The 25,692-nt window shown below is 33.3% G+C and overlaps 1 protein-coding gene and 1 long non-coding RNA gene across 4 annotated transcripts; both read left to right on the top strand.

Moving 5' to 3' along the window:
- Window positions 1-7: 7 nt before the first annotated feature.
- Window positions 8-1,117, top strand: LOC134250456 (uncharacterized). The gene is made up of 3 exons (XR_009988505.1): window positions 8-92; window positions 204-329; window positions 827-1,117. It is a non-coding gene; the product is annotated as an uncharacterized LOC134250456 (long non-coding RNA).
- Window positions 1,118-14,981: 13,864 nt separating this feature from the next.
- Window positions 14,982-24,948, top strand: LOC134250488 (malignant fibrous histiocytoma-amplified sequence 1 homolog). 3 transcript variants are annotated; one of them, XM_062732855.1, is made up of 5 exons: window positions 14,982-15,195; window positions 18,361-21,212; window positions 21,823-21,990; window positions 23,164-23,254; window positions 24,075-24,189. In XM_062732855.1, the coding sequence occupies exons 2-5, from the start codon at window positions 18,452-18,454 to the stop codon at window positions 24,076-24,078; spliced, it is 3,024 nt and encodes a 1,007-aa protein (XP_062588839.1). In that variant the 5' UTR covers window positions 14,982-15,195; window positions 18,361-18,451; the 3' UTR covers window positions 24,079-24,189. The 3 variants fall into 3 exon arrangements, with proteins under 3 accessions (XP_062588839.1, XP_062588840.1, XP_062588838.1); XM_062732856.1 differs by lacking the exon at window positions 24,075-24,189 and having other exon boundaries at window positions 22,639-23,481; XM_062732854.1 differs by lacking the exon at window positions 23,164-23,254 and having other exon boundaries at window positions 14,984-15,195; window positions 24,075-24,948.
- Window positions 24,949-25,692: the final 744 nt, after the last annotated feature.

Here is a 25,692-nt window from a genome sequence, read left to right on the forward strand (position 1 = left end):
CCATAATTATCACCAAGACTTGACGTTCAAAATGATTGCAACAACGATTATTATTTTCCATGCAGCTAAGTGGCTGTATAGCAACTACTTAGGTAAGAAGTGTTTGAGGTATTTAATTAAGAAAAAAAAAATCGAAAAAAATGATTAAATGAAACTAAAATTAAAATATACTAAAACCCTTTTCTGCATTTATTATTCATCAGCACCGCGACCAAGAGTTCGTGTAATCATTAACCCCAATGATCCAGGAAGTTCGGTTGACCCCCCGCAATTCGACATCAACAGAATCCACAGAGGCCCGGATGGAGATCATAATTAGTATGATTAAGGTTTGTTAATTGATATCTATATAACTTTATCTTGTTATTTTTAAGCAGGAAAATCACGGAGTACTTTTTATTCTTTTTTTTTAGTAACATCGTATTCTCATATTGTAGATGACGAAAAGAGTTAAAAAAACAACAACAAAACATTTGCATGTAATTAACCTTTATCTATTACAAATATTACGAAAAGCATTCAACCCAGGGGCTTTTTTCTCACTAAAACTATATTGAATATTGGGGTTGGGGGTCCTATCCACAAGTTTCTATGACTCTGAACTGACTAGAAGGGCAGTCAAAAAAGAACGAAACTTCCACAATTAACAATGTATTAATGTCTTACCCATCACAACATTATTTTTAAAGCCAGCGGAATGATATTATATTCACTATACAATCTAAATATGAATAAAAGTGTGAAGTAGAGAATGAAACTAGTTTAAAATTGAAAAAGAGCAATTAAGTCAATTCTTTTCTGAAAAGCCAGTTATATATATCTTCAGGCTGTACCATACTGGAACGCACGGAGGAAACTGGATCGCGCGGAGAATTTCAAAGTTGAATATCCCCTACATTCGCACTTTGTAGAACCTATTGGTTGGACATTGCACGAGCAGTCATACGTGTAAGATCCAAGTACATGAGTGGCTATGATGAACTGCATCGATCACTTTGAGACCCTGTTCTGAAGCACCTGGATGGATTATTTCAGAATTTAATACATCTGTTCTCCGAGTACGAAAATAATGATAAGTTTGGTAAAATAACAGAATTAATGGAGTTTAGTGTATTTAAACAGCTTTTTGTATGTTTTCATAATTTATTTTAATAAATATATATCTTGAAGCATTTCTTTCTGTTTTTATTATTTTTGTTGAATTATTTCAATTTATTGTTCCAGGTTAACCGTTTGATCTCGACCCCGTTCAAAATAATAGATTCAGGACTAAGCTAACGACTTTTTTTTTCAATGAACTTTTATTGCATTGGAAAACTTACATGCACATACTTTATATATTTAATATGGAAATTACTTACGTCTTAAGACATAAATATCTTCGGTGATTTAAAGAATATAGTCAATAGTTTATAAGAACACAATAATGTATGTATATGACTTTATTTATTTTTACATGTAAATACACCTCCTTTCATATTCTTTATCTATAATTCTATAGAATTTTAAAAAAGAAATCACGATAAATTAAAGTTTATAAAAAGAATTCTTGTTTTAAAACTTCACGGTGATTTAAAGTATATATTGGTCAATGGTTTATAAGCATTTACAAAATAAATACAAACTTTTATATACAAAACTATTCTATGGTACATGTACAAGCATTTTAAAGATAAGATGCAGTATATAACATGTAACTTAACAACTTAAATGAAAAACGATACCTAGCTTTTAAAAGGTGACAAGTTTTGTGCAGTGCAAAATAATTTTGTATATCCAAATACTTTATTAGCAACGACTTTTAATGTGTGTGTGTACATGTAAATACACCTCCTTTCATATGGGTTACTGTGATTTTTGAAACTGCAAAACTAAAGGCCGCGATAAAATTTAACCTACAATCAGTCATAATAAGTAGACAGATCATTGTGGAAAATGTGAACAAATCTACATGAATATTCACTATACCTAGAAATTTTCTTAATTGAATAATGTTGAACAGTCCTTTTTTGCAACTTGTTTGTGTATATTTCAACGGTTTTTAATGATTTATTTTTTTTTTCAATTTTAAAAATTCATATAACAAAAACCCATTGCACTTGCTTCTGGAGTGTTATGTCACCCTCGAAGCCATGTGATAAATGTATAATATTACGTGATAGGCTATGGTGTCCGGATAAGGCCATTTGCAAAAGCTCAACAACGCGTTCAGAAAAACACGCCGTCGCGCTAACACACAACGCGCAGTCACGCTAACACGAGTTCGCACAACACGTCGAGCTAACACACAACGCGCTGTCACCTAACACGAGTTCACAAACACGCCGTCGCGCTAACACACAACTCGCAACGGTTGTCGTGTGTTAGCGCGAAGGCATGTTGCTTGAAAGCGTGTTAGCGCCATGGCATGTTGTGTGTTAGCGTGTTGTGCAAACTCGTGTTAGTGTGACAGCGTGTTGTGTGTTAGTGACACGGCGTGTTGTGCGACCTCGTGTTAGCGTGACAGCGTATTATGTGTCAGCGCGTCAGCGTGTTTTCCTGAACGCACGGTTGAGCTTTAGCAATTGGCCCTATTTTGAAACTATTATTGGCCCACATACTAATAATTATTTTGAATAAACCCGAAATTATAATTTCGGGTTTATTCAAAATATTTATCATTTTTTAAAATGAATATAAATATATCTGCAACATTTCGCCACGAGATAACGATCCGTATTGTCTTGGAACATATTTGCTTACGAAATATATACTTCACTGATTGTCCCGGTTGCTGTTAGAGGAGATGGAAACTGCCTATTTAACGCTACTATATATAGTATGTCGGTTGTTGCATCAGGTCATAAAGAGTATTCTACGTAACTTCGTCTTCGTTCAGCCATTGAGCTGATTCAAAACAGAAAGTATGCTACGTAGAACAACACAAAACAACCAATGTGCCGAAACCATAGACAAGTCAATCATTGATTGTGCCATCAATCGCATTTTTTCAACTGCTTGGTCTTTTCATGCAATAATAAGGAAACCTGAAAAGTCCGTATATCCTGTTGTGAACGGACCTTTGTATAACTGCATAGGTATCATCAACAGAACATTCCATCCGAGAGTAAAAAGTTTAAGACCAACCTATCAACAAGGTGGAGTGGATCAGCACGTGGGTCTGGAACATGGAGACACAATCATTTTGTTCTATGTTGGAGTCTTGCTGTATCCGAACAAACATTATTGACCTTGACCGCATGGAAGAGCTCCCTCCATTAGGTCAAGTTTCAGCTTCTTCGGGGGGATAAACCCTGCAAAGACACTGTAACAGAAAATGGACACTCAAATGTTGTCAATGTTGATGACTCAGAGCTGGAGGTGGTACCTGGAGATGAATTCCAAAAGAACGTAACAAACTTGAAGGATGTTTACCAGCCTTAAAAAAATCTAGATAAAATTTCTGTCATTGGAGCAACAGATTAAAATTTTACAAGACCAGAGTACAGAAACCAAACTTACAGACATTTTAAAAGGCGTGATAGAAAATGTATTCTTTGTATTAAATTATGAGTATAATGCAAGATGAAAGGCTGATGGCAAAAACTCATCCTGACGACTGAGGTGCTTGGATACAGGGAGAAAATATAACCAAGCCAGAGTACTTCCTCAAGAAACAGCTTGGTTTTCTAAATGTTAGACACGAGAAGTCAGAAATGTTTTTTCGAATGATGAAAGGAAAGAAAGTCCCACTTTCACTTATTTTATACTTGGCGGAGCAGATGATAATCATGCCACTAATAAAGGATGAATTATCGGACTTGACAGAATTTTCAACGTTAGTTCCTGTTTCATATCGTGAAAACTTTTAAAAAGATAAACCCTGTGAAGAATGAAAGCAACGAGCCCCAAATAATACTTGGCCCAATTTACTTACACTTGGATGGAAAATATCTCACATACCAACGATTTTCATAGCATTTACAGAGTTAGCTTCACGAGGTAGAAGCAACAAAAATAATTTTTGGAACCGACGGAGGAAAGGCCTTGCGAAATGCAATTAAATCTTGTTTTCTGGCATCCACCCACTCTCTTGCACAAGAAACTATGCGACACCATTAAAACAGCATGACAATGTTGGGAAATCTGTTTTGCCAGTTGATACCAAAGATGCCAAATATCTTATGGAAAACCTACAGGTTACTCTCTTGAGGTACGTGTATGTAAATTGCACAAGATCCATTGCCGTAGAGCAGATTTCTAATGACACAACCTCGATTTGGTTAGAGACAATAAGGTGTTCAGACTATGTTTGACTAATGATCAAACTAAGCAGATGACATTTGGCCATTAGTTTATGAAGTCACTCCTCCACGAGTATTAGATGTATTGCTCTGCTATCTGTCAACAGTTTCTCTGATAATGTTTTTTATAATTTGGAGCACAAACGAGCATTGTAGAAGCGTCCCTTTTGTACTTGTGCCGAGGTAGCCATTATCCTTTGATGACCCGAAAGCATCTTTCAGCACAAAGATAAAGAAATGAGTGGATACTAGTACAAAGCCTCTTCAAACACCAAACTCCACTCTTTCGAACAAACTCATCTGAACTTCAAGTCGCTCAAACTGTGCTCTTACAAAGCTCATCAGAGTAGTGGAGCAGTCATGGCTGTCGAAACGGGGGAAGCGTTCAGTGCAACTCTCTTTAAAGCCACAGGTCTGTAAATACTATTTTCATAAAATTCATTACTAACTGCATGCTCAAAGTAATCCTGTTAGGTTTTGTTTATTTTAAGTTGTGAAAGAATTACCGGTATTTCAACTTGCCCCAAAAACCCAACAAACATGGAGTCTACATATTAAAAACTTCTTTATACGAGGAACTCATATATAAAGCTCCGACCCCACACAATGTAACACCGTCCAACTTCATCAACCTCATGCAACAATTTTATGGCGACGTTACGTGCTAATGTCATCCACAACGGTAAGCTTGCAGAAGCCCTTTTAATGCAGAGACAGGAGTAAGGGAAGACTGTCTACTGTCTTTTGTTACCGATGATCTTCCTATTTGTGGTAAACTGGATCATGCGAAAAAGTGGTCCTGCAGTAGAATTTCACTCAGTGTTTGAAAGATGATCTTGACGTAAGTCCCTAAAATATGAATACATGCAGCTCAAGATAGCAGGAGTGGTCACGAGGCAGCAAAGACACGTCGTCTTCAGGCCAACACAGACAAGATAAGAGCTCAATAACAAACAAAAGCCACTCTTACACGCAAAGCCTGGGAGACAAAGACTCATTCACATATTCGGACAGCATTGTCTGAGCCATTGGTGGTACAGACGAAAACTTTCAAAGCATTAGTGCAAAACATGCGTTCATCACTTTCAAACCAATTCAATAGCAGTGTCCCCACGTAACAAGCTCTGTATACTAGTGACAGAAATGGTCGTGCTTTTCTATATGGAACACCAACACTATCTCCAACTACAATCCTTTAAAATCAGAAATGTGTGCCACATAGTGAACATCGGGTAGCCAGAAAGGATATCTGAAAAGAACCCGCGCAAAAAACAAAAACTCCATCACTTAGCAAATAGCTCCTATATAGGGAATGTCATTGAAGTGGGCATACCATCAAATTCGATTGGAAGACATAAAAACAATGCGTTTGAGTGGAACCCCCCACTGTATACTTCGGGTCGGACGTCCCAGGGCAATTTGTCGAAAGTCGTGCGAAGAAGAAATCAGCAAGTACATAGGAATAAAGTTAAAGGCCTGAACAGGAGGACTTTAACCAAGGCCCTCTTCTCAAACAGGAACCATTAAGATGATGATTACTCTGCAAGTAAGTACAATGCAGCTCATTGTATCGAACATATTCATCTCCACCAAGTATTGGTCAATGGTCACTTCTAGTACTCGAATATGAATCATTAATTTCAGATATGTAAAATAAAAAAATATATTTAAATTGAGGACGAAAAATTTTGATACTTATTTGCAAAGGAGAGCATGCTAGAAAATTTTAAAAATATCAATAATGAAAAGGCAGCATGTACTGCAGGTCCTTGGATGGGAAAGCTAGTATAAACCGAGGTCCCGTGTCGCAGTAGGTGCTGGCACGAAAAAGATCCTTCGCTGCTCAATGGCCCCAAGTGTCGATCATAGGACAAATTTTTTAGTAGTGGCGTCTCTACATGAGTGAAAAATTCTCGAGAGGGACGTTAAACAACATGCAATCAATCCACAATTTGAAGTAACATTTGACCCAATTGATCTCGAGGTTAGAGGGTTTTCACCACTAGTATTTTGAAAATATAGATTACACTTTTAAGTATGTGGAACCTTATTAATGTTCATTTGTGATATAATTTAAATGTAACTTTGTTTCGATTCATTGAAGTAAAGTTATACCCCGGTATGCCACTTTTCACCATCGAAAGGAAGCAAGCGGAATTATTCAATAGTGACGCACTTATTCGACTTGCTCTGCTGACGTAATACCCATTTCCCATCCATATCCGCCATCAATAAATGAAGTCTTTTCTCCAATAAGTCCCATTCTTTATCGCCATTCTCCAGTCCAGTTGAATGTTTTATCGATATCTCGGTTTCTTTAGATTAAGACCACGGACATTGCTTGTTTGAAATCAAAACCTGTCACACTCATTTACTTTTGTATCAGTATATCAATATTGTCTCTAGCATTGTTAAAAAAACATGTCTCATAATACGACCTGCCCCACTTCTGACGATTCCTTTCAAGCCAAGTAAATACATTAAACCTCCGAAGTTTTAAATTCTTTGATCAATGCGACATTTTGGTTCTATCTGAAATCCACGTGTGTTTGTCGAACCCTAGTTACTGATTGGGAACTTTAAATCGGAAAACTATTTTCGCCAGTGTGTCTCATTGTGGAAAATGGAAATAACTTTCTTCCTTCGAGAAACAAAGGTGAACAGGTAAGATTCTAGCGAGATTTTTTGTTGTCAGTCATCATTTGTTGTTTGAATTGACTCCAGATGTTGTTTTTTCAGCACTTAAGTTAGATTTAATGCTGTTGACAAGTTGGTATATCTATATACAATGTAAATATTCAAATACACAACGTAAGAAACCCTATGAGAACAAGATTAACAATAGTATCAGTGCGTAAAATTTTCGTATTTGACTATTTGTATTTGAACAAATACGGAAAAACAATAAAGATTTTTTTGATAAATATTTTGGCAACATCGACACTTTTCAAATACACGAGTATCTTTTTTAGCGGACTGATGTTTCTCTTTTGTGTAAGGCAAACTGTTTAAAAGGAGAAGGATTTTGTTGTAAAGAAATGTCAAATGATTGATGTTTTCAGATGAAATCTACATTTTTGTTTATCTAAATCACAAAATAAATATCAGCGACGTAAAAAAATCGAAATCTCAAAAGTTAATCAAGAAATCATCACGAACCCTTTCGCATCCAAGCAACCGAAGTAATGGAAAGATATTTTCATAGTGGGGCGTTGGTCAAATATAAAGTATTTACTATAGTCATTGGCATCTGATTTAAAAGTACAATTTGTATATGGCGTTTATTGGAGTAGTATTTGCATTTGGTAAGGGTACCAAATAAAACTAGACCCTTTCACTTTTCTGGACATCTGTACTCTTTGACGCAAACCTGTGGACCTGTCCTCTCTCGTTTGTTTGCCTATTTTTAATTAACTGGATTAAGTGTACTTAGTCTGAAGTCATTTAGCCCGCTTATTGCATGAAATGTTTACGTTCAGGACGAAGGTTTACCGGCAAAGCTATTTAATCTTCGACCAGAGAAGATTAATTAAACAAACTGAGATTGGATTTTATAAAATTCGACATGATTGCAGATTTTATTGTCAAAAAGACGGTAAATCCAATAAAGTTTGGTAATACTAAGATCTGATTTGATAATCCTTGATAATCTTTTAATTCCTCTGCAGCTTTTATGAGAGAGATTATTGCAAGGTGCAATTGGCATGCAATAGAAAAACACACACCTAGGGAGTTCTCATTCATAATACTTATATGCGGCGAATTTTTTTCTCACGCTAAACAAAATAAAAATAAAGCTGTGCACGAATTTCAATTTTTGAAATTACCAGTAAGTGTGAAGATAAATCGATTTTTATGTCCACTGTAGAAACTTCGATATCCTGACATGACGATTATTTCGTGAGAACTAGAGTGGAAGAGCACACGTTCCAAGCGATGCATATAATTGTTTTATTTACACACTCTTTGGCCGTCAATAGAAACGAGTAACCTGATGCAAGAATACGAATAATACCTGCATACAAATCATAACAAACTTTTAACAAATACATGTAGATAGAGGGGTTTCAGGACCTTTAAACGGCAGTGTCGTCAAGTCCTCTATCCATCAACAGGGATTAATTCTTGCTGTTGGTTGAGCCCAAAGATCATTTCAGTTTTTGATATGAGAGAGAGAGAGAGAGAGAGAGAGAGAGAGAGAGAGAGAGAGAGGAAAATAGTGAATTCTCATCAAACGTAGTTTTTTTTCTATGCAGTTCTACAATTTTCAGTCACCTTGACTTGCAGAATAAATTGATACATTATCTACCCACTGGCAGAAGGATCTCATTATTAAGAAATTTTACGATTATGAATTATTGTAATTGACCTAGAATTCTTTTCCATGTACCTGATCTTTTGACATATTATTTCAAGGAAGATGACATGCAAATTGTACATCTTTTTGGTATCAAAGGTACGCCGTTGTTAGATAGAATTCAAGGTTAGGCGCCCAAAGGGTTTGATTTCTAAATCTTATTAAAATGTTAGAACAAGCAATTTACATGTTAATCGGATTAGCATTCCTCTGATAGGGTGCAACATGCAGTGGTGCATGCACTAATCTTAAATCAATAGGAGCGATATCGGAAATGGCAAGCCGGAATGTAGAGGACAACTTTCTAATTGCGGTAATATTTTCTTTTAAAAATATCAAATTAGTATATTTCTTTAAATATTTTTGTAAAACAAAATATTAGATGGAAATATATGAAGAACGTTTTGTTTTAATGTAATTGATTCGCCCTTCCAATTTATTCATTGTACTTAAAAATATGCATATTTTTAACTGCACCCTCTGTTACGAAATTTATATTCATATATTAATTTTTTTTTTTAATTTTAAAGCGTATAGGGGTACATTTTGGTGCTTGGGTTTGCTAAATTCTTTTTAAATTGAAAACAAGGTTATATAACTCATATTCATATTCGTTAAATCAATTTTAATTTTAAGGAACGGTACATTTAGTATTTCTCTGAATAGCGGCAGGATCTTTCAAATATTCGCGTCGTTTAAGAGAAAACTTCATGCAGTAGGATCTTTTTCAATTTCAATTTGATTGATGGTATTGCTCAATTTTATGGGTTTCAAGTAAAATGAGTAAAACGTTCACCGATTTAATATGAAAAGGAACAGAACAGAAAAAATTATTATATATAGTTTGAGGATGCATTTGAAATTTATAATAGAAAAGAAAAAAAAAGATAAATTTGGCCAATTTGCAATGTCTGGGGATTTAAAAAGAAAATATAATATAGTTAACCAGTTTATCAACATTAAAAGAGAGTTTGATACCAGTCATAAAATAAACATAAATGTAACTTTCTTGCAGAAAGCGTATCAGATTTTTCTTGTACCAAGCAAAAATAATTAATTTTTAGAATACTTTTTTGCTTCTAGAAAAAGAAAATTGATTTATGAAGCGTAAGCACTTATAGGGATCTTTGAAGATTGTGTTGCACTAATAATTTCAAAGTCGTTAGAATTAACAGATAAATTTCATTTTAAATAATGAAATAAATATGACTACATGCGAATTAATATAAGATTCAATTCATGTAAGCTGCATGAAGACATATATGTTCATTTTAAAGTCCAACAGATTTATTCGATAAGGTTTTTGCTATTTGCAAAATTTTATGCTCAAAACATAGACTCTGCCGCTGCCAGTATGGCATAAACACAATTCCTGCTTAATGATAATTAATGTTAACCTTGGTTTAATGTCGTATATTGTTTGTTTTGTCTCTTGTTCTCACGTCATTAACAGTTCTTGACAAATGAAATAGAGTGAAAAATGTCCCGAGGTCATTCATCGCCAGGAAACGTAACTCGTGTATCGTTAACATGATAACCCGTGCCCTATCCTTTTATTTTTCTTTCAACCGAGATACGTATATAAATTTCAGCTGTTGTGTACACGTACTTTTATGTGTGAATTATTGATAATCTTGATTGTATAATTAAGTTCACGAAATTGTGCACAAATGTTTATTACAGTTTTTTAAATTTTAACTTTACCTGCATGCAGATAAATCTTGCACATATTTGTTATATATCTATTAGCAATCAATTTTATCAAGTTGAATATCAAGATAAAGATTTTTTTTTTCAAAATCAGAATCAGAAATTTTAATCCCACAAGTATCTAAATTCAGATTTGATAAGTATTTTTATTTACAACGCATTGTTTATTTGACAACTCTGTTTTAATATCGCCTGATAATATCAATTCCCATGCTGACTAACTGCTTTTTGCATGGTATTGTAATACGATGCTGTTTCCTAATTAGTAAATGTCTAAATTGATGTAATTAAATTAAGATTCGGTAGATACGTACATCACAGTGTTCATGGCAAACTCTTTTCTAATATGTAAATTTGTACTTAATCTCCATGTATTTAAATTTATTACCTCACAAAATTATTTGCAAACACTAAGCTGACGTAATTATCGGCCATTCTTAATTATTTTGAGATCGGTTCAGTATTTAATATTAAAACATCTACTGATGCCATTGTATTTCATTAAATATCTCACATCAGTATGTTTCCATAAACGTTCGATGGCAGCTGACATTTGAAGGAAGTTAATTCGTCTTGGTTTTCACGAGAAGCAAAGGAATTGAAAAAAAAAATATTTTTACAAAAAGTTTTGATGAATATTGCAAACTGCAGTTGACATCTATTGCTCAATTTATTGTGACTGGAATTTACATCTAACATTTTAGTAAGTTATTTCTCTTGTCGTTATAGTTCATATATGATGCGCTCCTAAATATTGGCTTTAGTTTACCAAAATATCGTTTAATTTGGATAATATTTTAGAGGACTTGAAATTAAGGATATTTTTTCCTTTCTGGGTACAATAGAAAGGCAGATACAGGACATTTATTTGATATTAACTAAAATATTCATTGTAAAGTTATTTACAACTCTTATTTCTCATTTAGTAGGTTCGTAAATTATAAGTGTAACCAAATTAACTTTCTTTCCAGGAAGATGATAAAACAAGGAAATATACTTATGGAAAATTCATTAATACATTCAATTGATTTTCAAAATAGAAGGTTCAAATGATCTTTTGAAGATTGTTTTTGTAATATTGAAGTACAGTACTTACTTGATTTCATTAAGAGTACCTTGTTTTGAATCCTGTGATTTTAAACAAGAGAGTTTTAAGAGTCGATTGTTGAACGCCGTATAAAAATAATACGAGGGAACTAATTCATGCATTTCCTCGTCCCAAAGTTCAAAAAAGTAAAAGAGGATGAAGCTAACGAATAGTAAAACAGTAAAAAAAAACTCTTGACATGCAATACAAACCCATGGAGGCATAAAATACAGACCCCTGGATATTCCAGAGTTTGGATCAGGTGCCAAGGAGGAGAGAGGTGTCCTTTGTCAATCGGTCACACTAGCCATGAGTCATCTGTATTCATAGTTACATGTATTTATATGGCGCACTCCATGTCAAATTAAGAATAAAACAAAGGCTTAAGAATTGATATGAAGCACGTCAGTTACAAAAAGACACAATGGTAGGATATACTTGCTAAGAGGATCGTTTTAACGAACATTATTTAGCATTATTTAACGAATTGCTGAGTGCTGACTAAAAAGATTATTGTTGAAACGTGTGTTACCATCATCTCATGTGTTAGTAGCCAGCTTCCTTTAAAAAAAAATGACCTAATCAGGACATGTTCTTGAGTATCGACGTCCCTCTGCATGTGTATATATTAATGGGTTAATGTTTATTTCTAAATTTTTCCTTGATTTCAGCATTTAGAAGTTAAATGTATTTTTCATCGATTTCACCCAATTACAATAGCGTTAAGACCGAAAAAGTACACTTAACATGTACCTCAGGTATTTTAAAAAATGAAATACTTCATTTTAAAAAATTGAAGCTGTTGTTTTTCAAATAATGCTTCTCTTTCAAGGAAGAAAAAAGACCCATTTTTCTCCACCATAATTTACCATATCGGACAGAAAAAGAGGTCGACGACATTCATACAAGAGAAATACCATTTTATATAGATGTCAATCTTAAAGTTTTATGTTTAGATTTTTGAATTTTCTATTATGTATTAATATTGTTCAATATCCGGAAATTGATGAATTACTAGGCCTCGGTACTATAATCGTTCCGCCTTGAATGTAGTTCTCCGTCTTGATATTTATTTCAGTTGTAAATATTTCGATCACATTGTAGATTTGACAGTTATTGTGTGCCAAATTCGACTTTAATGCAAAGAAGCTGTGTTTGTACTACGATTTAAATATATTCCAAAATTCACTTAATGTTTCATCAAAAGCGAAATTTATCTGTAATCGCCATTTAGACCATTTACCTTTTGAATCCCTGTATTAGCTGTACAAATATTAGGTTAATTTTAATGTCAGATTCAAAGAGTTTTAGGATCTTTCTTGCAAAAAGTATAAAACAAAAACAAAATATTTTATATACACGCATAATTTACTTAATACAAATGGAAATACTAATCAAACAATGGTCGTGTTTTGATCATCATTTTTCCAAATTAAAACAAAGATTTTTGCAACCCAAATCAATAAGAACATTTAGAACACAACCGACTAAAAGTTAATCTTCTCATTCTGAAAAGAATAAAAATAAAAGTTGCTCTCGTTTGAATTTACATTTTGAATAAAAATGTATCTGAACTCTAAAATCGGGTGTAACTAGTAAGTAGACCTTATACTATTTGGTTTGATCCTTTCCAATTTTGATAAACGATCAAAATGTCAAAGGTTGACACTTCAATATCTTGAGTACAAAACTACGTTAATGCATCCTAAGGATTATAATGTACAGCCAAGGTACACGCTCGTTTGTAATTACTTCTGATAAATCGAAGTTATATTACTGGTAAATATGCACACTTAAGCACTCAGCGTATATTTATTTTAAAATACTTGAATCGTTAGCAAATCCCGTACAAGCTTCCGATGGACACTTTCACCGCGATAATAAATCACCCGGAATGCCTCGCCATGTTGTAATTGATGTCCACAACGCGTTTGTTATTTACCCCTATATCAGTACAACTGCTCTGAATCCTGGCTTATATTTTCACAAAGGGTCTCTGACAAGTTTGTTATTTGCTTGTCATAATCATAAATCAATACGTTTTGTGGTCTTGTCTTTCACGACTTTGAGATAAAACGGGGTTTCCAAGATCCCTAGAAGAGTATTGGAGCTCTCGACAGACCCAAGTACAGGACATTTTCGTTGCACCGATATTAAAATGAGTCATGTAAGGATTATAAATATTCTTAATCCCTCTAAAAAAGAAATTCTATATTTGTTAAGAACGCTAACGAAAATAAAATCATGTTTAAGTAATCTCGCTTTTAATAAAACAGAAGTGTCTTGTCTCCAACAAAACCACACAAAAATGATAAAAGTAATTACTTAGTATAACAAACTGTAATGAAAACTAAAATTCAAAGCTCAAAACTGATCGTGTTTATGAAACAACTTCATCCAAACCATCCAAGAAGCAGTCTCAAAGACGAGACTTAATTTCTCAAAAGTTTTACCTAAAGATTCTTCCTTGTGTTTTGAATTAGTTTTGAACAAAATCATTGACATTAGACATGTTGGAACAAAGAAAGTGCGAGGCTAGATTACCAGTATAATCGGTGATTAAACATGTATATAAACCGTCAACCTTCTTTCTTGGAAACTTGGCATCAGATTAATTACCGATTCAATGTCATCGAGATTTTTAATCAAAAACTGTAGAAGAATCCATATTATCTATATAGAGTAAGTAATCTAGATTGAACAATTGTGTCAGTGGTTGATGGTTGATGGCTTGCTATGACATTCTTAAGCTAGAGCAATAGTCTAAATGTTTTTTATTCTTTATAAGACTCCTTGTACTTAATTAAGTTATAAAAACATTCAGAATCTAAAGATATTGCCGAAGGAACAACTCTTCTCAGTAAACTATTTTGGACTTGTGAGTTGTTCCTGCATTCTTTGAATGAGACAAGAGATGTTTGTACCACTCGGATTGAACAGAAGACATTTTTTAAAATCTAAATTGAGACTCTTTCTTTTGCAATGGAGACATTCAAAGTTCTCAATTTTATTGAAGTCCTTGCATGCTATTAGTTACCCGAACATTCAGATGAAAATTTATACCTACCGCTATAATTAAGTTTACTGAGTTGTCACTATAAGAAATAAATCAGGCTCTTCCCAAGTGTAAACGAAAGTAAAAGCTTTGAATTTAAATTGTAATGATATGTTTTATAATGTATGTGTTTAATTTGATCTTTATTTGAGCCTTAAGCAAATTAAACCATGAACGAACATACCCGAGTCGTAAGAATAAATGAAAGAAAAAAAAAGCTATCTTCTTTTGTTTGCTATGCAATTATTTGAATTAGCATGTTTTAAATCCCTTTTTACTAATACCAGAACACGCGAAAAAGGAATCATTCTGGCACTTCTATGAAAAGAATATTTGCTATAAACACACAGAAACGAACAAATACTTTCTGTTTACCACCCGCTGTTGAGAGAGAGGCTGCTCCTTATTGGTTGAAAACGAGTTTCAAACATTTTCCCGATCCCACGTAGCGACGTTATTCAGGGTCATTATAAAGTTTGCTCATGTGAAAAATACTTTTTTAATTCGTTAAGGGATGATATTATTTGTTATCGATAACTCTTTAAATGAAAAATGCGTATAAAAATTTAAAAGCTAGTGGCACACTGTATTTTAATCTTTAAAGTTGGTTTTCTGTCGTGGGTGTTAAAATTGAAAAGTATAGTTCAAATTTTTATAGTTTGTTTATTAGCATTTTCAAGTGGATTTTAAAATTTCAAAAATGGTAAGTATTTATTTTTTCATAAAGGTAAAATAAATGAAAATAAAAAAAAAATCTAAAATTCAACGTTTTTCACTTCAAAAGTAAAAGGACTTTGATGTACATGTACTATTAATGTAATGAACATATTCCATCGACAAAGTTTGACAAGTTATTTCAGGAAAGTAGTTTTATTCATTGAATTGACATCTATTTTGAAACACCTTTTATGACATGAAAATAAAATCATTTAATTTAAAAATGCATGTAAAAAAACCACTAAAATATGGAGTCATAACTATATTCCAATTTAGAAAACGGTAATGCATTATCCTTACGACAAATTGTTTTTATTTTCGTTTAAATTTTCTAGTTTTACTATGAGTGTTTGAAAGAAATTATTAGGTAACACACGAAGAAATGTTAGACAAATACAAAAGGTTCTCTTTTCTTGTAACCAGTTAACGACTTAGTTTTAACTTTTAATTACAGTAGCATGTAAATGCTGCCTACTTATCGATATCCCAAATCACAATATTGGTTCTTCGTCTTTATTTCCTTTGCCTGTCCCGAAATATTAGGTATCGATCACAAGACTTAATATTTGTTCAAGCTCACAACAATTGAAATATGTGAACTAGAAACACATTCATATTAGACTTTTTAAAAGCATTGCTGAAAAAAAAAATATGCACAGAATTAGGCACCGACGTTCCGAAGCAATAACATGGTTAATTAACCACACGAAACAATCCGAAGGTTTTTCATGCAATTTGAATTAAGGAAATGGTGTTTTCACAACACTTCATTGGCAGTTTAACTGCATTTAAATGCTTGAATGTGTCTTGAGGCCAGGCTCAAACACAAAGGCATTACATTATTGGATTGAATACGAAACTGGTTGTTAAAATCGACTATATTTCCCTCAGTTGTTACTTACGCTGTTCCTTTGTGACTTCCTTTAAAGTCTAGTCTAGTAGTCTACCCGTTTCATATAGATCTATGAGGTTTGTTTGGATTTAATTAACTCCTATCGCAATTTTCAGTTTTCTTTGAATTTCAGTTGGCCCCATGTCTTTCTGACATGGATAAATTCTAAGACTTGTTTTTCAAATTGTGTGAAAAATGTGTATTTTCCATTTTACTTCGTTTAAACTTCAAAATTCAAGAATTGCTGATTTATGTTTGGCATGCAATGCTAAGTTTTTTATAGTCAACTTGACAAAATTGATTCTTTTTTTTCCCTCATAAAATCAGAGAGAGAGAGAGAGAGAGAGAGAGAGAGAGGAACAATAAAATCACTAATTTATAATTAATGACCTTTACCCTCTGATTTTGTAGACCGGGTTTCGAGTGAATGGCTAAACAGTAGATTAGTTCTTTATGAAATCACGAAACCATGTACTACATGTTCATTATGTGTTTTGTTCAAAATTGGATTTCAATTGAAATATTCACCACAGTAAATTTTCAGCTGTCAAACGCCAGGAACATTACACAGAAAAACACTTAAGATTATATTCAAAGCAAATACTCCTGCTCTTCCCCTCGAGAAATGCGTGCGTTTTGTTTAAATTATAAGGTAGGTCATCAATGGTCTTATATCTTTATGGGGGCATTCTTCAAATCCATTTTAAAACTATCAACAAAAGCAACGTGCATATGTTTTGTTACGTCTGATATCGATTTTGAATTTGACAACTAAATAATGCATATAAAGATTTTTTTTCTAAATTATAAATGGTAGATAAATTTTTTTCAATATATTGGAATATGACAGGTAAATAAAATAACACAGATCATAAATTTTACCGGAAAATACGGCCTTTTTAACCACTAAGTACAAGAATTTACTTTATTTTCAAATAAAGATATATGAGTCAATCCTATAACTCTATCAGCCCAGTGAGACAGAAAATTACTTTTCGTACTATGCCCTCGATGAAGATTTGATGGGATTTATCGATGATTTCTCCGGCATGTAATTATCAAAGAATTATATTTTGAACAAATTTTGTATTTTAAATTTACCAGAGAATTTTAACAGTTAGCAAATTACCCTTTTTAGAAAATTTGACGGCTTGATCTGGGGTAATAATATTTTGATTATTACGTAGAATGTTCTTGTTTGAAACTGTTGATTTTATTATTCAATGTACATGTGATATGCAGCTTGCCTGAACAATTTGAAAATAGGTCAAAATGACACGAAGAAGGTGATCTTCTATACGACATATTGTGATTTCGATAAAATTTATTGATTTTGTTTTTTGAGGACGTTTTTCAGAGTCACTTTTCAGGTAAGGCAATTATGCTATGATAAAATATTAATCTATAAGAAAATGTAGTAAAACACCTGCATACATATCAACAATTTTTATAAAACTTTTTTGAAATTCTCCTTAAAAAAATTACGAATAAATCAAACCTGCTCTTTTCCCCCTAAGCAGCCCCTATCATGGAATAGTTTTTGTGTTATTTGTCCATGTTGAAAAGTCACCCAACATTCTGAAAAAAAATATGCGAGTAGTTTCCTTCAAAGGAAGGGATTGTCATGACTTGAAAAGAAAATGGTTCTTTATTTGCCTCGCGTTTCATTTATATTTCATCATGTTTCATCAAAATCGTGACATGGTAAAAAGTGAAATACAGGGGTATATGTTATGATTCTACAACACGCCTTTTTAGCAAGTTTTTTTGTCCCGCTTGACAATTATTTTTTTCGGCTGCACCTCGGGGAAAGTTACTGTCTTCGGGAACAAAAACTTGCTACTGTCCTCTTAGTATGTAAAGATAGTAATATGCGCATATTTTGGGAGTAAAATAGAGACATTCATCTATCAGAAAGATTGGAAGGAAAAACCTATACCTAAAAAATATCAGAGCAGACCATTTATCTAGAAACTAAACTGGTAGAAAAGACTACAGCTTTAATGTTTTAAATTTAACTTTAACAGTTTTTCACTTGATAAGAGGCTTAAACATAGAAATACTGCCCAAATACATTCCTGTGATCAGCGATAATACTCGTAATTTATGTTAAAATCAACACCTTAAGCAGACAGGGAGACTAAAATAGTAAGAAACCCCTGTTTATTCGTTTTAATCTTTGAAAACTTAAGAACTCAAATACAAGTGTCTTTTTGCCTCCAAAGAATCAGAGATTTTATTATAATATTCTCTTTTCAGGATGTGAACCAGATTCTAAGTCATCCTATAAAGTCAAAACTATTGTGGAGAAGCTTGCAGAGAGTGCCGAGTGGTTCCATTCGGCACCAAAATGAACAGGCGTAAACAGCAGCCGTTGCAGACAGCAACACACACAACACACAAAAAACCACGCCGTGTTAAAATCTCGCAAAATCTCGCTCCTCCACTGATGGCACATCTTGGATATCAAGGCGCTCGCCACTTACATCCTCAACGTCTTCCGACGAAATCACCCGAAAAGACTGTATCCGTTCGTCTTCTGGACCTACGGAATGAAACAATTGAAAATGTGCAGAAAATTGCGGACACAATCAAAAGACTAATGGTGCCAGGGTTGCGCTTGAAAACAATTCCCGAGAACTTGGTAGATCAATTAGTTATGCTTGAAAAACTCGATTTGAGCAATAACCAGCTCTCTGATGGAAGTTTACCGGAATCGATGAAAAGGTTGGAAAATCTAGTAGAGTTGAATTTGAATACGAATAAATTCACCAAAGTTCCACCTGCACTTAAGAAATTGAAAGCCTTATCTAGACTGGATCTCAGTGAAAACAGTATTGAAAATCTGAATGGATTGGAGAAACTCCGGAGAATTCAGATACTAGTCGTGGACAATAACAAATTGACTTCAGTGTTTAAAGAAGTTAGTCATATGAAACGATTGGAAATATTACGGTGCGGAAATAATCTTGTAAAAGATATTGGAGTCGAAATACGCCAAATGAAACAGCTGAGAGACTTAGACATTTCAAATAACAGATTAACTGTTCTTCCGACAGACGTCCTTCTTCTTCCAAGCTTAGAGACACTTAATGCTAGTCGAAACAAAATTACAAAGATACCAGCTTTCAACATCAAACTTCACAATCGACACTGGGTCACTGAAGTTGACCTTTCGGACAATCAGATAACAGTATTTCCGGGACATCTCTTGAGAATGACTGAAAAATTGGATCTTAGCAGCAATCAAATAAAAATTCTTAATATGAATGCAATGAAAGAACTGGAAAGGAATCCAAATCAAGAGTTAATAGTCGATGACAATCCGCTAGTCTTCCCTCCTGCAGAAATTACAGGACAAAATGCCATATTGGCTTATATTCAAGAAGCTCGACTCAATACGCCGGTGTATCGTGGAATGAAGATTTTAGTGATTGGATCGCATAAGAGTGGAAAATCAAGCCTAATTCAGTCGATGGTGGATAGTCAAGCAAGACTTGCAGAGGACCTGAATGAAAGCATTGCTGGAATTGATCTTTATGATCTAGTGTATGACTGTGAAATGAAAGTCAAGAATGAGGAAACTGGAAAGATGGAGAAAGAAGTTCGTCCGCTTCAGTTGTGTTTATGGGACTTCTGTGGACATCCTTACTATCAGTTTCCACATTACTTATTCTTCGAGCAACCTTCGGTGGCTTTATTAACGTTCAATATGAAAGAATTCACCCCTGAAAAATTTAACGAGATGATTGGTTGTTGGTTGGACTGGATGATAGCGAAAACAAACAGTCTCAAAGTTGTGTTGGTTGGAACACAATGTGACAAAATGTCGAAAGAGAAAATCAAAGAGGTTAAAGCTGAAGTCAAAAGGCAGATGACCGAATTTAAGAAATATCACGAAAGCATTTTAAATGAAAGAATCAACCAAATTTCAGAAAAATCTGAAATCTCACCGACTCTCACCGAGAGAATGTTTTCCTACCGAAAACTCCTGATCTTCACAGATACTTTCACCGTACAATCAGATGTCATTGCTACATCATCAGCAGATTTTATAGGATTTGAACAACTTCGAAAGAGCATTGAACTCATAGCAAAAGACAGTAACCAGTTTCCACCAACGCCAGAATACAATTTGCCCCTTGTTTTACACAAAGTGAAAACGTTCTGGGTTGATGTAGAAAACTATTTAGACGAGAAATCAAATTCTATGGTCGTTCCAATAATGCCATGGGATGATTACGTGGAAGAAGTGACTACGAAGTTTGGGATGAAGAAACAAATTAAAGATATTACGCAATACTTGCATGTAACTGGAAAAGTGCTTTGGTTTTCCTCATCGCCTGTTCTCTGTGACTTCGTGTTTATTCGTCCCGGCTGGATTTTTGAGTTACTTCGTAACATTTACCGCCATGATTTTGAGGAAAAAGTGGACTTTGCCATAGATGACACATATAAACAGATGGGCTTTTCACCGACACGATTTGAAAGAAACAAGAAGGAAGTTGTTCAGCATGGTGTTATGGACAAAGATTTCTTACGTGCCATGGTGGGGTATTTGATACCTCCAGATATGAAAGAACAATTCAACTTTGTTCTAGACATTCTGCTTCGGGGTTTCAAAATAGGATATCCAGTTGCCAGAAAAACTAAAGAAATGACGTATAATCTCAGTCCAGAAGTTGAAAATATAGACAATGCTTCCAAAATATTGATTCCCTGGATAAGGAGAATAGAAGAACCAGAGGAAATAACTTCATTGTGGAAAGACCACGACGATAGAGAAAGGGTGGCTGCTTTATTGAGATTCCCCAAATATATGCCACCAGGCTTGTTCCAACTTCTGTGTGTCGGTGCCCAGAAGATGGATAAGCACAATCTTACCTTTAAGGCGCACTGGTGTAATGGGATCTTAGCAAGACACAACAAGATTGATGCTATCCTCATGTTGAGCTATCAGTTGGGCCCAGAAGGCAGAGGAGCAAGTCTTAAGTATGAGCTTAGAGACGATAGTCCAGATCCTATGTACTATCCAACAAGACCAGCTGCAATGTGGACCATTCTTCTCCCTTTGATGCAAGAATTTGAAGAAATCATAAAATCTTTCAAAGGTTTGGATGCTCTAAAATGGGTTCTATTTGAATTTAATTTAGAATTCCAGAGCTGTGGAAAACTTTTTCAGATAGCCAGTCATTCGGACCGGCAAGAAGACAAAATTTGCCGGTCCGAAATAGTTAGTTGCAAAATTATAAAGAAAAACATTACATTTATTTCCTTAAGTACACTTTACTTAATAAATCATTTTTAAAAAAGTCTCCAATTTGTGGTTTTTTGCATTTAAAACATTCTATTTCATCACCTTTGATGTATTTTTTAAAAAACATGCAGAATTTGAAGAAATCATCAAATCTTTCAAAGGTTTGTTTACCGCTTTACTCAACTGTGTGCTATAAAATCTGTCTTATCTTTTTTTATGTTTTTTTTCTTATTTGTAAATTTAAAAGATCATGCGAGAATGCTGGTTTCGCTTTCATTTCCCCCAGCAAAGAAAAAGTAAATTATAAGGAAATAAGCTTCAAGTGTGTTAATTTAATTCATGGAAAATCAAAAACCTTTAAAAATGCATCATGAAGTTTTCCACAGCTCTGGAAATTGTTTATTAAAGTATATTCACTCTAAAAATGCATCATAATTCTTTTATATTCATATTTCTTTAAAAAGGTGTATTGGTGGAAAGACAAATGCTGTGTAAGTTCTGCCAGGAACCTTCTTTCTTAGGAGAATGGAACACTCCAAAGGAAACTCAAAACCTTCCAGAGAAAGTCTGTGAAGTTTGTGGCGAGAAAGTGGACACAGACACTTTGGTCCAGCAGCGTGAAGAGAAAAGAGGTAAAGTCTTGTTACTTTTAAAAGATTTCCTCTCATTTTCATAAAGATAATAGCATTGGAAATTCCTTTTTTGGTACTGTGTTTTTGGAATAAATGTTTTATACAAAAACTAGAGGTAATTCTAGTAATGAACTCTTTGATTTTGATAAACTAAGTTTTCGATTAAAATTTTTTTTCTGCAATTTACATTGGAATTTTCATTTTAATGAGTATTTGACAGTAAGTTCGTGATATGAAGTGTGTAGCTACGTAATATTTATCTGTTTTAAGTGTTTTTGTTAAGATATTCTTGTGTTTTATGAATCATATTGTATATAAAATGCTACAACAATTAAACTTTTAATTTGGTCCATCATTTATGAAGGGTTTCAAATTTTTGCTTTATTGTAATGGCATTACATTTGTTGATCATAGAAAATTGCAAGATCTGAATATGATAAACAATCATTAAGAATCTGTAAGATTGAATAATGGCAGTGTTTTTGTATGGTTGCCATTGCAGCTGAAGGTATTATTATAACTTTTAACACGGTAATGAAAGCACAAGTTAATACTATGGAAAAAGGGAAAGATTAATGTTGTAAATCTTCTGTGAATTACAGACCATTTGTTCAAAACTACACGCAATTCTGTTTATTTCTATTTCAGATGGAATAAGTATGAAACCCACTCTTTTTTGCAAACTAAAATCTTTGATGAAATGCTATTGTTTCTGTACAATTTCTGTATCTTTATGATTATTCTGTTTGATTATATTATACATTCAATTATTTTTTTCTACTATTATACTCATAACATTTAAACATATTCGAACTTTAAATGAGTTTGATGCCTCATTTGCATGTTATATTGACTGGCAATTTATTTTCTCACTAATATATTTTAATGCCTTATGTTAGAACAATCTACATTTAGATATAATTCAGAAAAAAATAAGGGAAATTAAAGTCTTTTAAACTCTTTTAACACCCAGCAATCATATTTTCCGCATGGTAATGCTTTGAATAGAAATAGAATGTTAAATAATGAAATTAGAACTCTGATAACAATAGTCAAGTCTGTTAATATAGGCTTCTTTGAAAAAAAAAGTGTTTCATAAGCAATGCAGAACAAAGTTTTAACTATATTTTCATTTAACAAAAGAATTCAACGTCATAATTGGTTATATTTCAGTTGACTTAAATACTTTAAGAGCTCGAATTGCTGCGCAGGCGAAATTGGACGCCAGACGCGCGCGCAATTCAGACCCTGTCGATTCTGACACGTGAGTACGCAGGCGCACGTTATAGTGCAGCAGACTTCCGGAAATCCCTGTGTGTGACTAATCTGTATAATTTTGTTTTGATTATCTCTAACCAGGAACAAAACTAGCAATGATTTTTGTTCATTTTTTTTTGTTTTCTAATACATCAAAAAGCTTGAAAGAAACAATGCAGAGTACAAAATTTGAAACTTTTAGTAGGAAATTTTCAGATAGAGCTTCGGCGCAAATTATCTTAAAGATTGGTTATATACATTAGATATATTTATTGCCTGAACGCTTTGCATATTCATATTTTATGTATCTTTTTATTCATACAAAAGTATTTTCTGCATTGTTGAGCTGAACATTACTATATTATGATTTTGTTTTCAGTTTGTATTTATTCCAGCAGAACACTTTTAATTGTTATAAAATCTAACATGTCGTTTTTAAGAGATTGCACAGTAAATCATTAAAAATCACGTTATTTAAAACATTAAGTAGAACTGCATTATGTTTATATGTAATTTAAGACATACACCAATTTTATGTTTTCTATTAACAATGTTTCTAAGAGAATTAGAAAATAGTTTAGAGCACTTCGTTAAAAAATCTCATCATCGTATTAGAGTTGATGTTAGATAAATGTGATGAAGAAAAAATAAAGAAATAAGAATAAATTTAATTGCAAAATATTTTTATTTTCAAAAATGATTGAATATGAAAAATTAACCTTCTGTTTAGTAAATACGCTTGTCTAGCCTAATGTGAAAAATACATGTATATATAGCAAGGAGATTTAACATTATACTCATTTTCTTATATCTTTTTTTTTTCAAAGATGACGTTTTGCATAAACTAGGAGAAATAAGAGCACGTAGAAAAGGAGCTATGGCCAAAGGAATGACCCTAGAAGAGATGTTACACGAAGAAGAATTAGATAAGCCAAATTATGGCCGGGAAAGACGTAGAAATGTAGGGATACTTCAGCCCTCCGATCTCTCAAGTCTTCTTCCCACGATGAATATAGGAGCAGAAGAAGAAGACGAAGAAGGAGGAGATGACATGGAGGCTACGACGGAAGGAAATATGGACAACATCCGGGCACTCTATCTTCTGAACTTTCCAGGACTCAGTGGCGAGGAAAACGGCTGTGGCGAGGATGAACAAGAGGAAGTTGATGAAGAAGAAGAGGAATTTATTGAAGAAGAGCAAGCAGTAATTGAACAATGATTCTTTCCTTGCTTTTAAACTTAAGCTAAGTTTCGAAATCAGGAAAGGCTGTTAAATTAACTACACAACAATTTTCAGACTTTTATATCTGTATTCAAGTTTGAATTTCAATATTTGCACAAAATTTTTTTCAAGTTCAGCCGACTTCCATTATGCATTCCACGGTTATTGGTCATACTTTCTGTGCACAATTTGTCCACTAGACACATTTGTATTCAAAATAATTGGTGCCTTATGAAATGTGAGCAACGCAATATGTTTATATGTTGTCCTCTTATGTGTTAAAATGTAGTTTAATAACGTAGGTTTGAAATACATTTAGATTTGTTATATGTAATTTATTAGACAATATGGAATTAATTCCAGAGCACACCCTTTCCAGGAATATTTATTATGTTTGTACTATTTATGTTTAGAACAGTTGCTGCCCATGGTGAAGGTCAGTGCTCTAAAAACTGAATAAAATGATCTAAAAAATGAAAGGTTAAACTGTCTTTTTCCAACTGGTTTGAAACACTACATACATGTAACACATTTAATGTATGATATCTAAAAAACAAGCAATGCTGAGTTTAAAACTAAGCAGCTTTTAAAGTTGAAAAATCGTATTCATAAAAGATAAGTGACAATGCAAACATTTGAACAGTTTCAAGTAATCAAAGGGAAGAAACTTACAAATCTTTAAGCCTGCTGAGGGAAGTCACCCTCCCCCATTTGATTTTTTTTTTCAATTTTGTTTGTATATGAAGCATTTACTTAGAGCTTATATGTCCATTATCCTAAAATCATTGAAGACACCTTTTTTGTAAGAAACTTGCAATTTTTCTACAACCCCAGATCCCCTTTCCCCCCCCCCTTTTATGAAATTCTTTGCCACTAAATTTTAAAAAAAAACATTTAGATAAATGTACATGTTAAATAGTTAAATAACAACAAAATTTTATGATCATCCTGATTACTTTAACTTTTGCATCATCAACTTCCTTTACTTAAGAAGTTATATATATCCTTATCATATGCCTTTTGGGTTAAGGTCCAATTTCCCTCTCTGATATGTCTAAATGTTGCAGACTATTGACTAACAAGTTGATAAAACTAGAATGTAAAAGGCTCATTTAAATAGCAAACACATCTGTTAAGAAGTGAAATGCAAAACGTTTTTTAAATTGTAAGGCCGTTATTTATACACTGAATTGTCTGTAAATTGGAGGATCTTGATAAGGAGC

This window comes from Saccostrea cucullata, unplaced genomic scaffold, assembly GCF_032062105.1.
Source record: "Saccostrea cucullata isolate Sc308-1 unplaced genomic scaffold, CSIRO_AGI_Scuc_v1 ctg57, whole genome shotgun sequence".
Taxonomy (NCBI): Eukaryota; Metazoa; Mollusca; class Bivalvia; order Ostreida; family Ostreidae; genus Saccostrea; species Saccostrea cuccullata.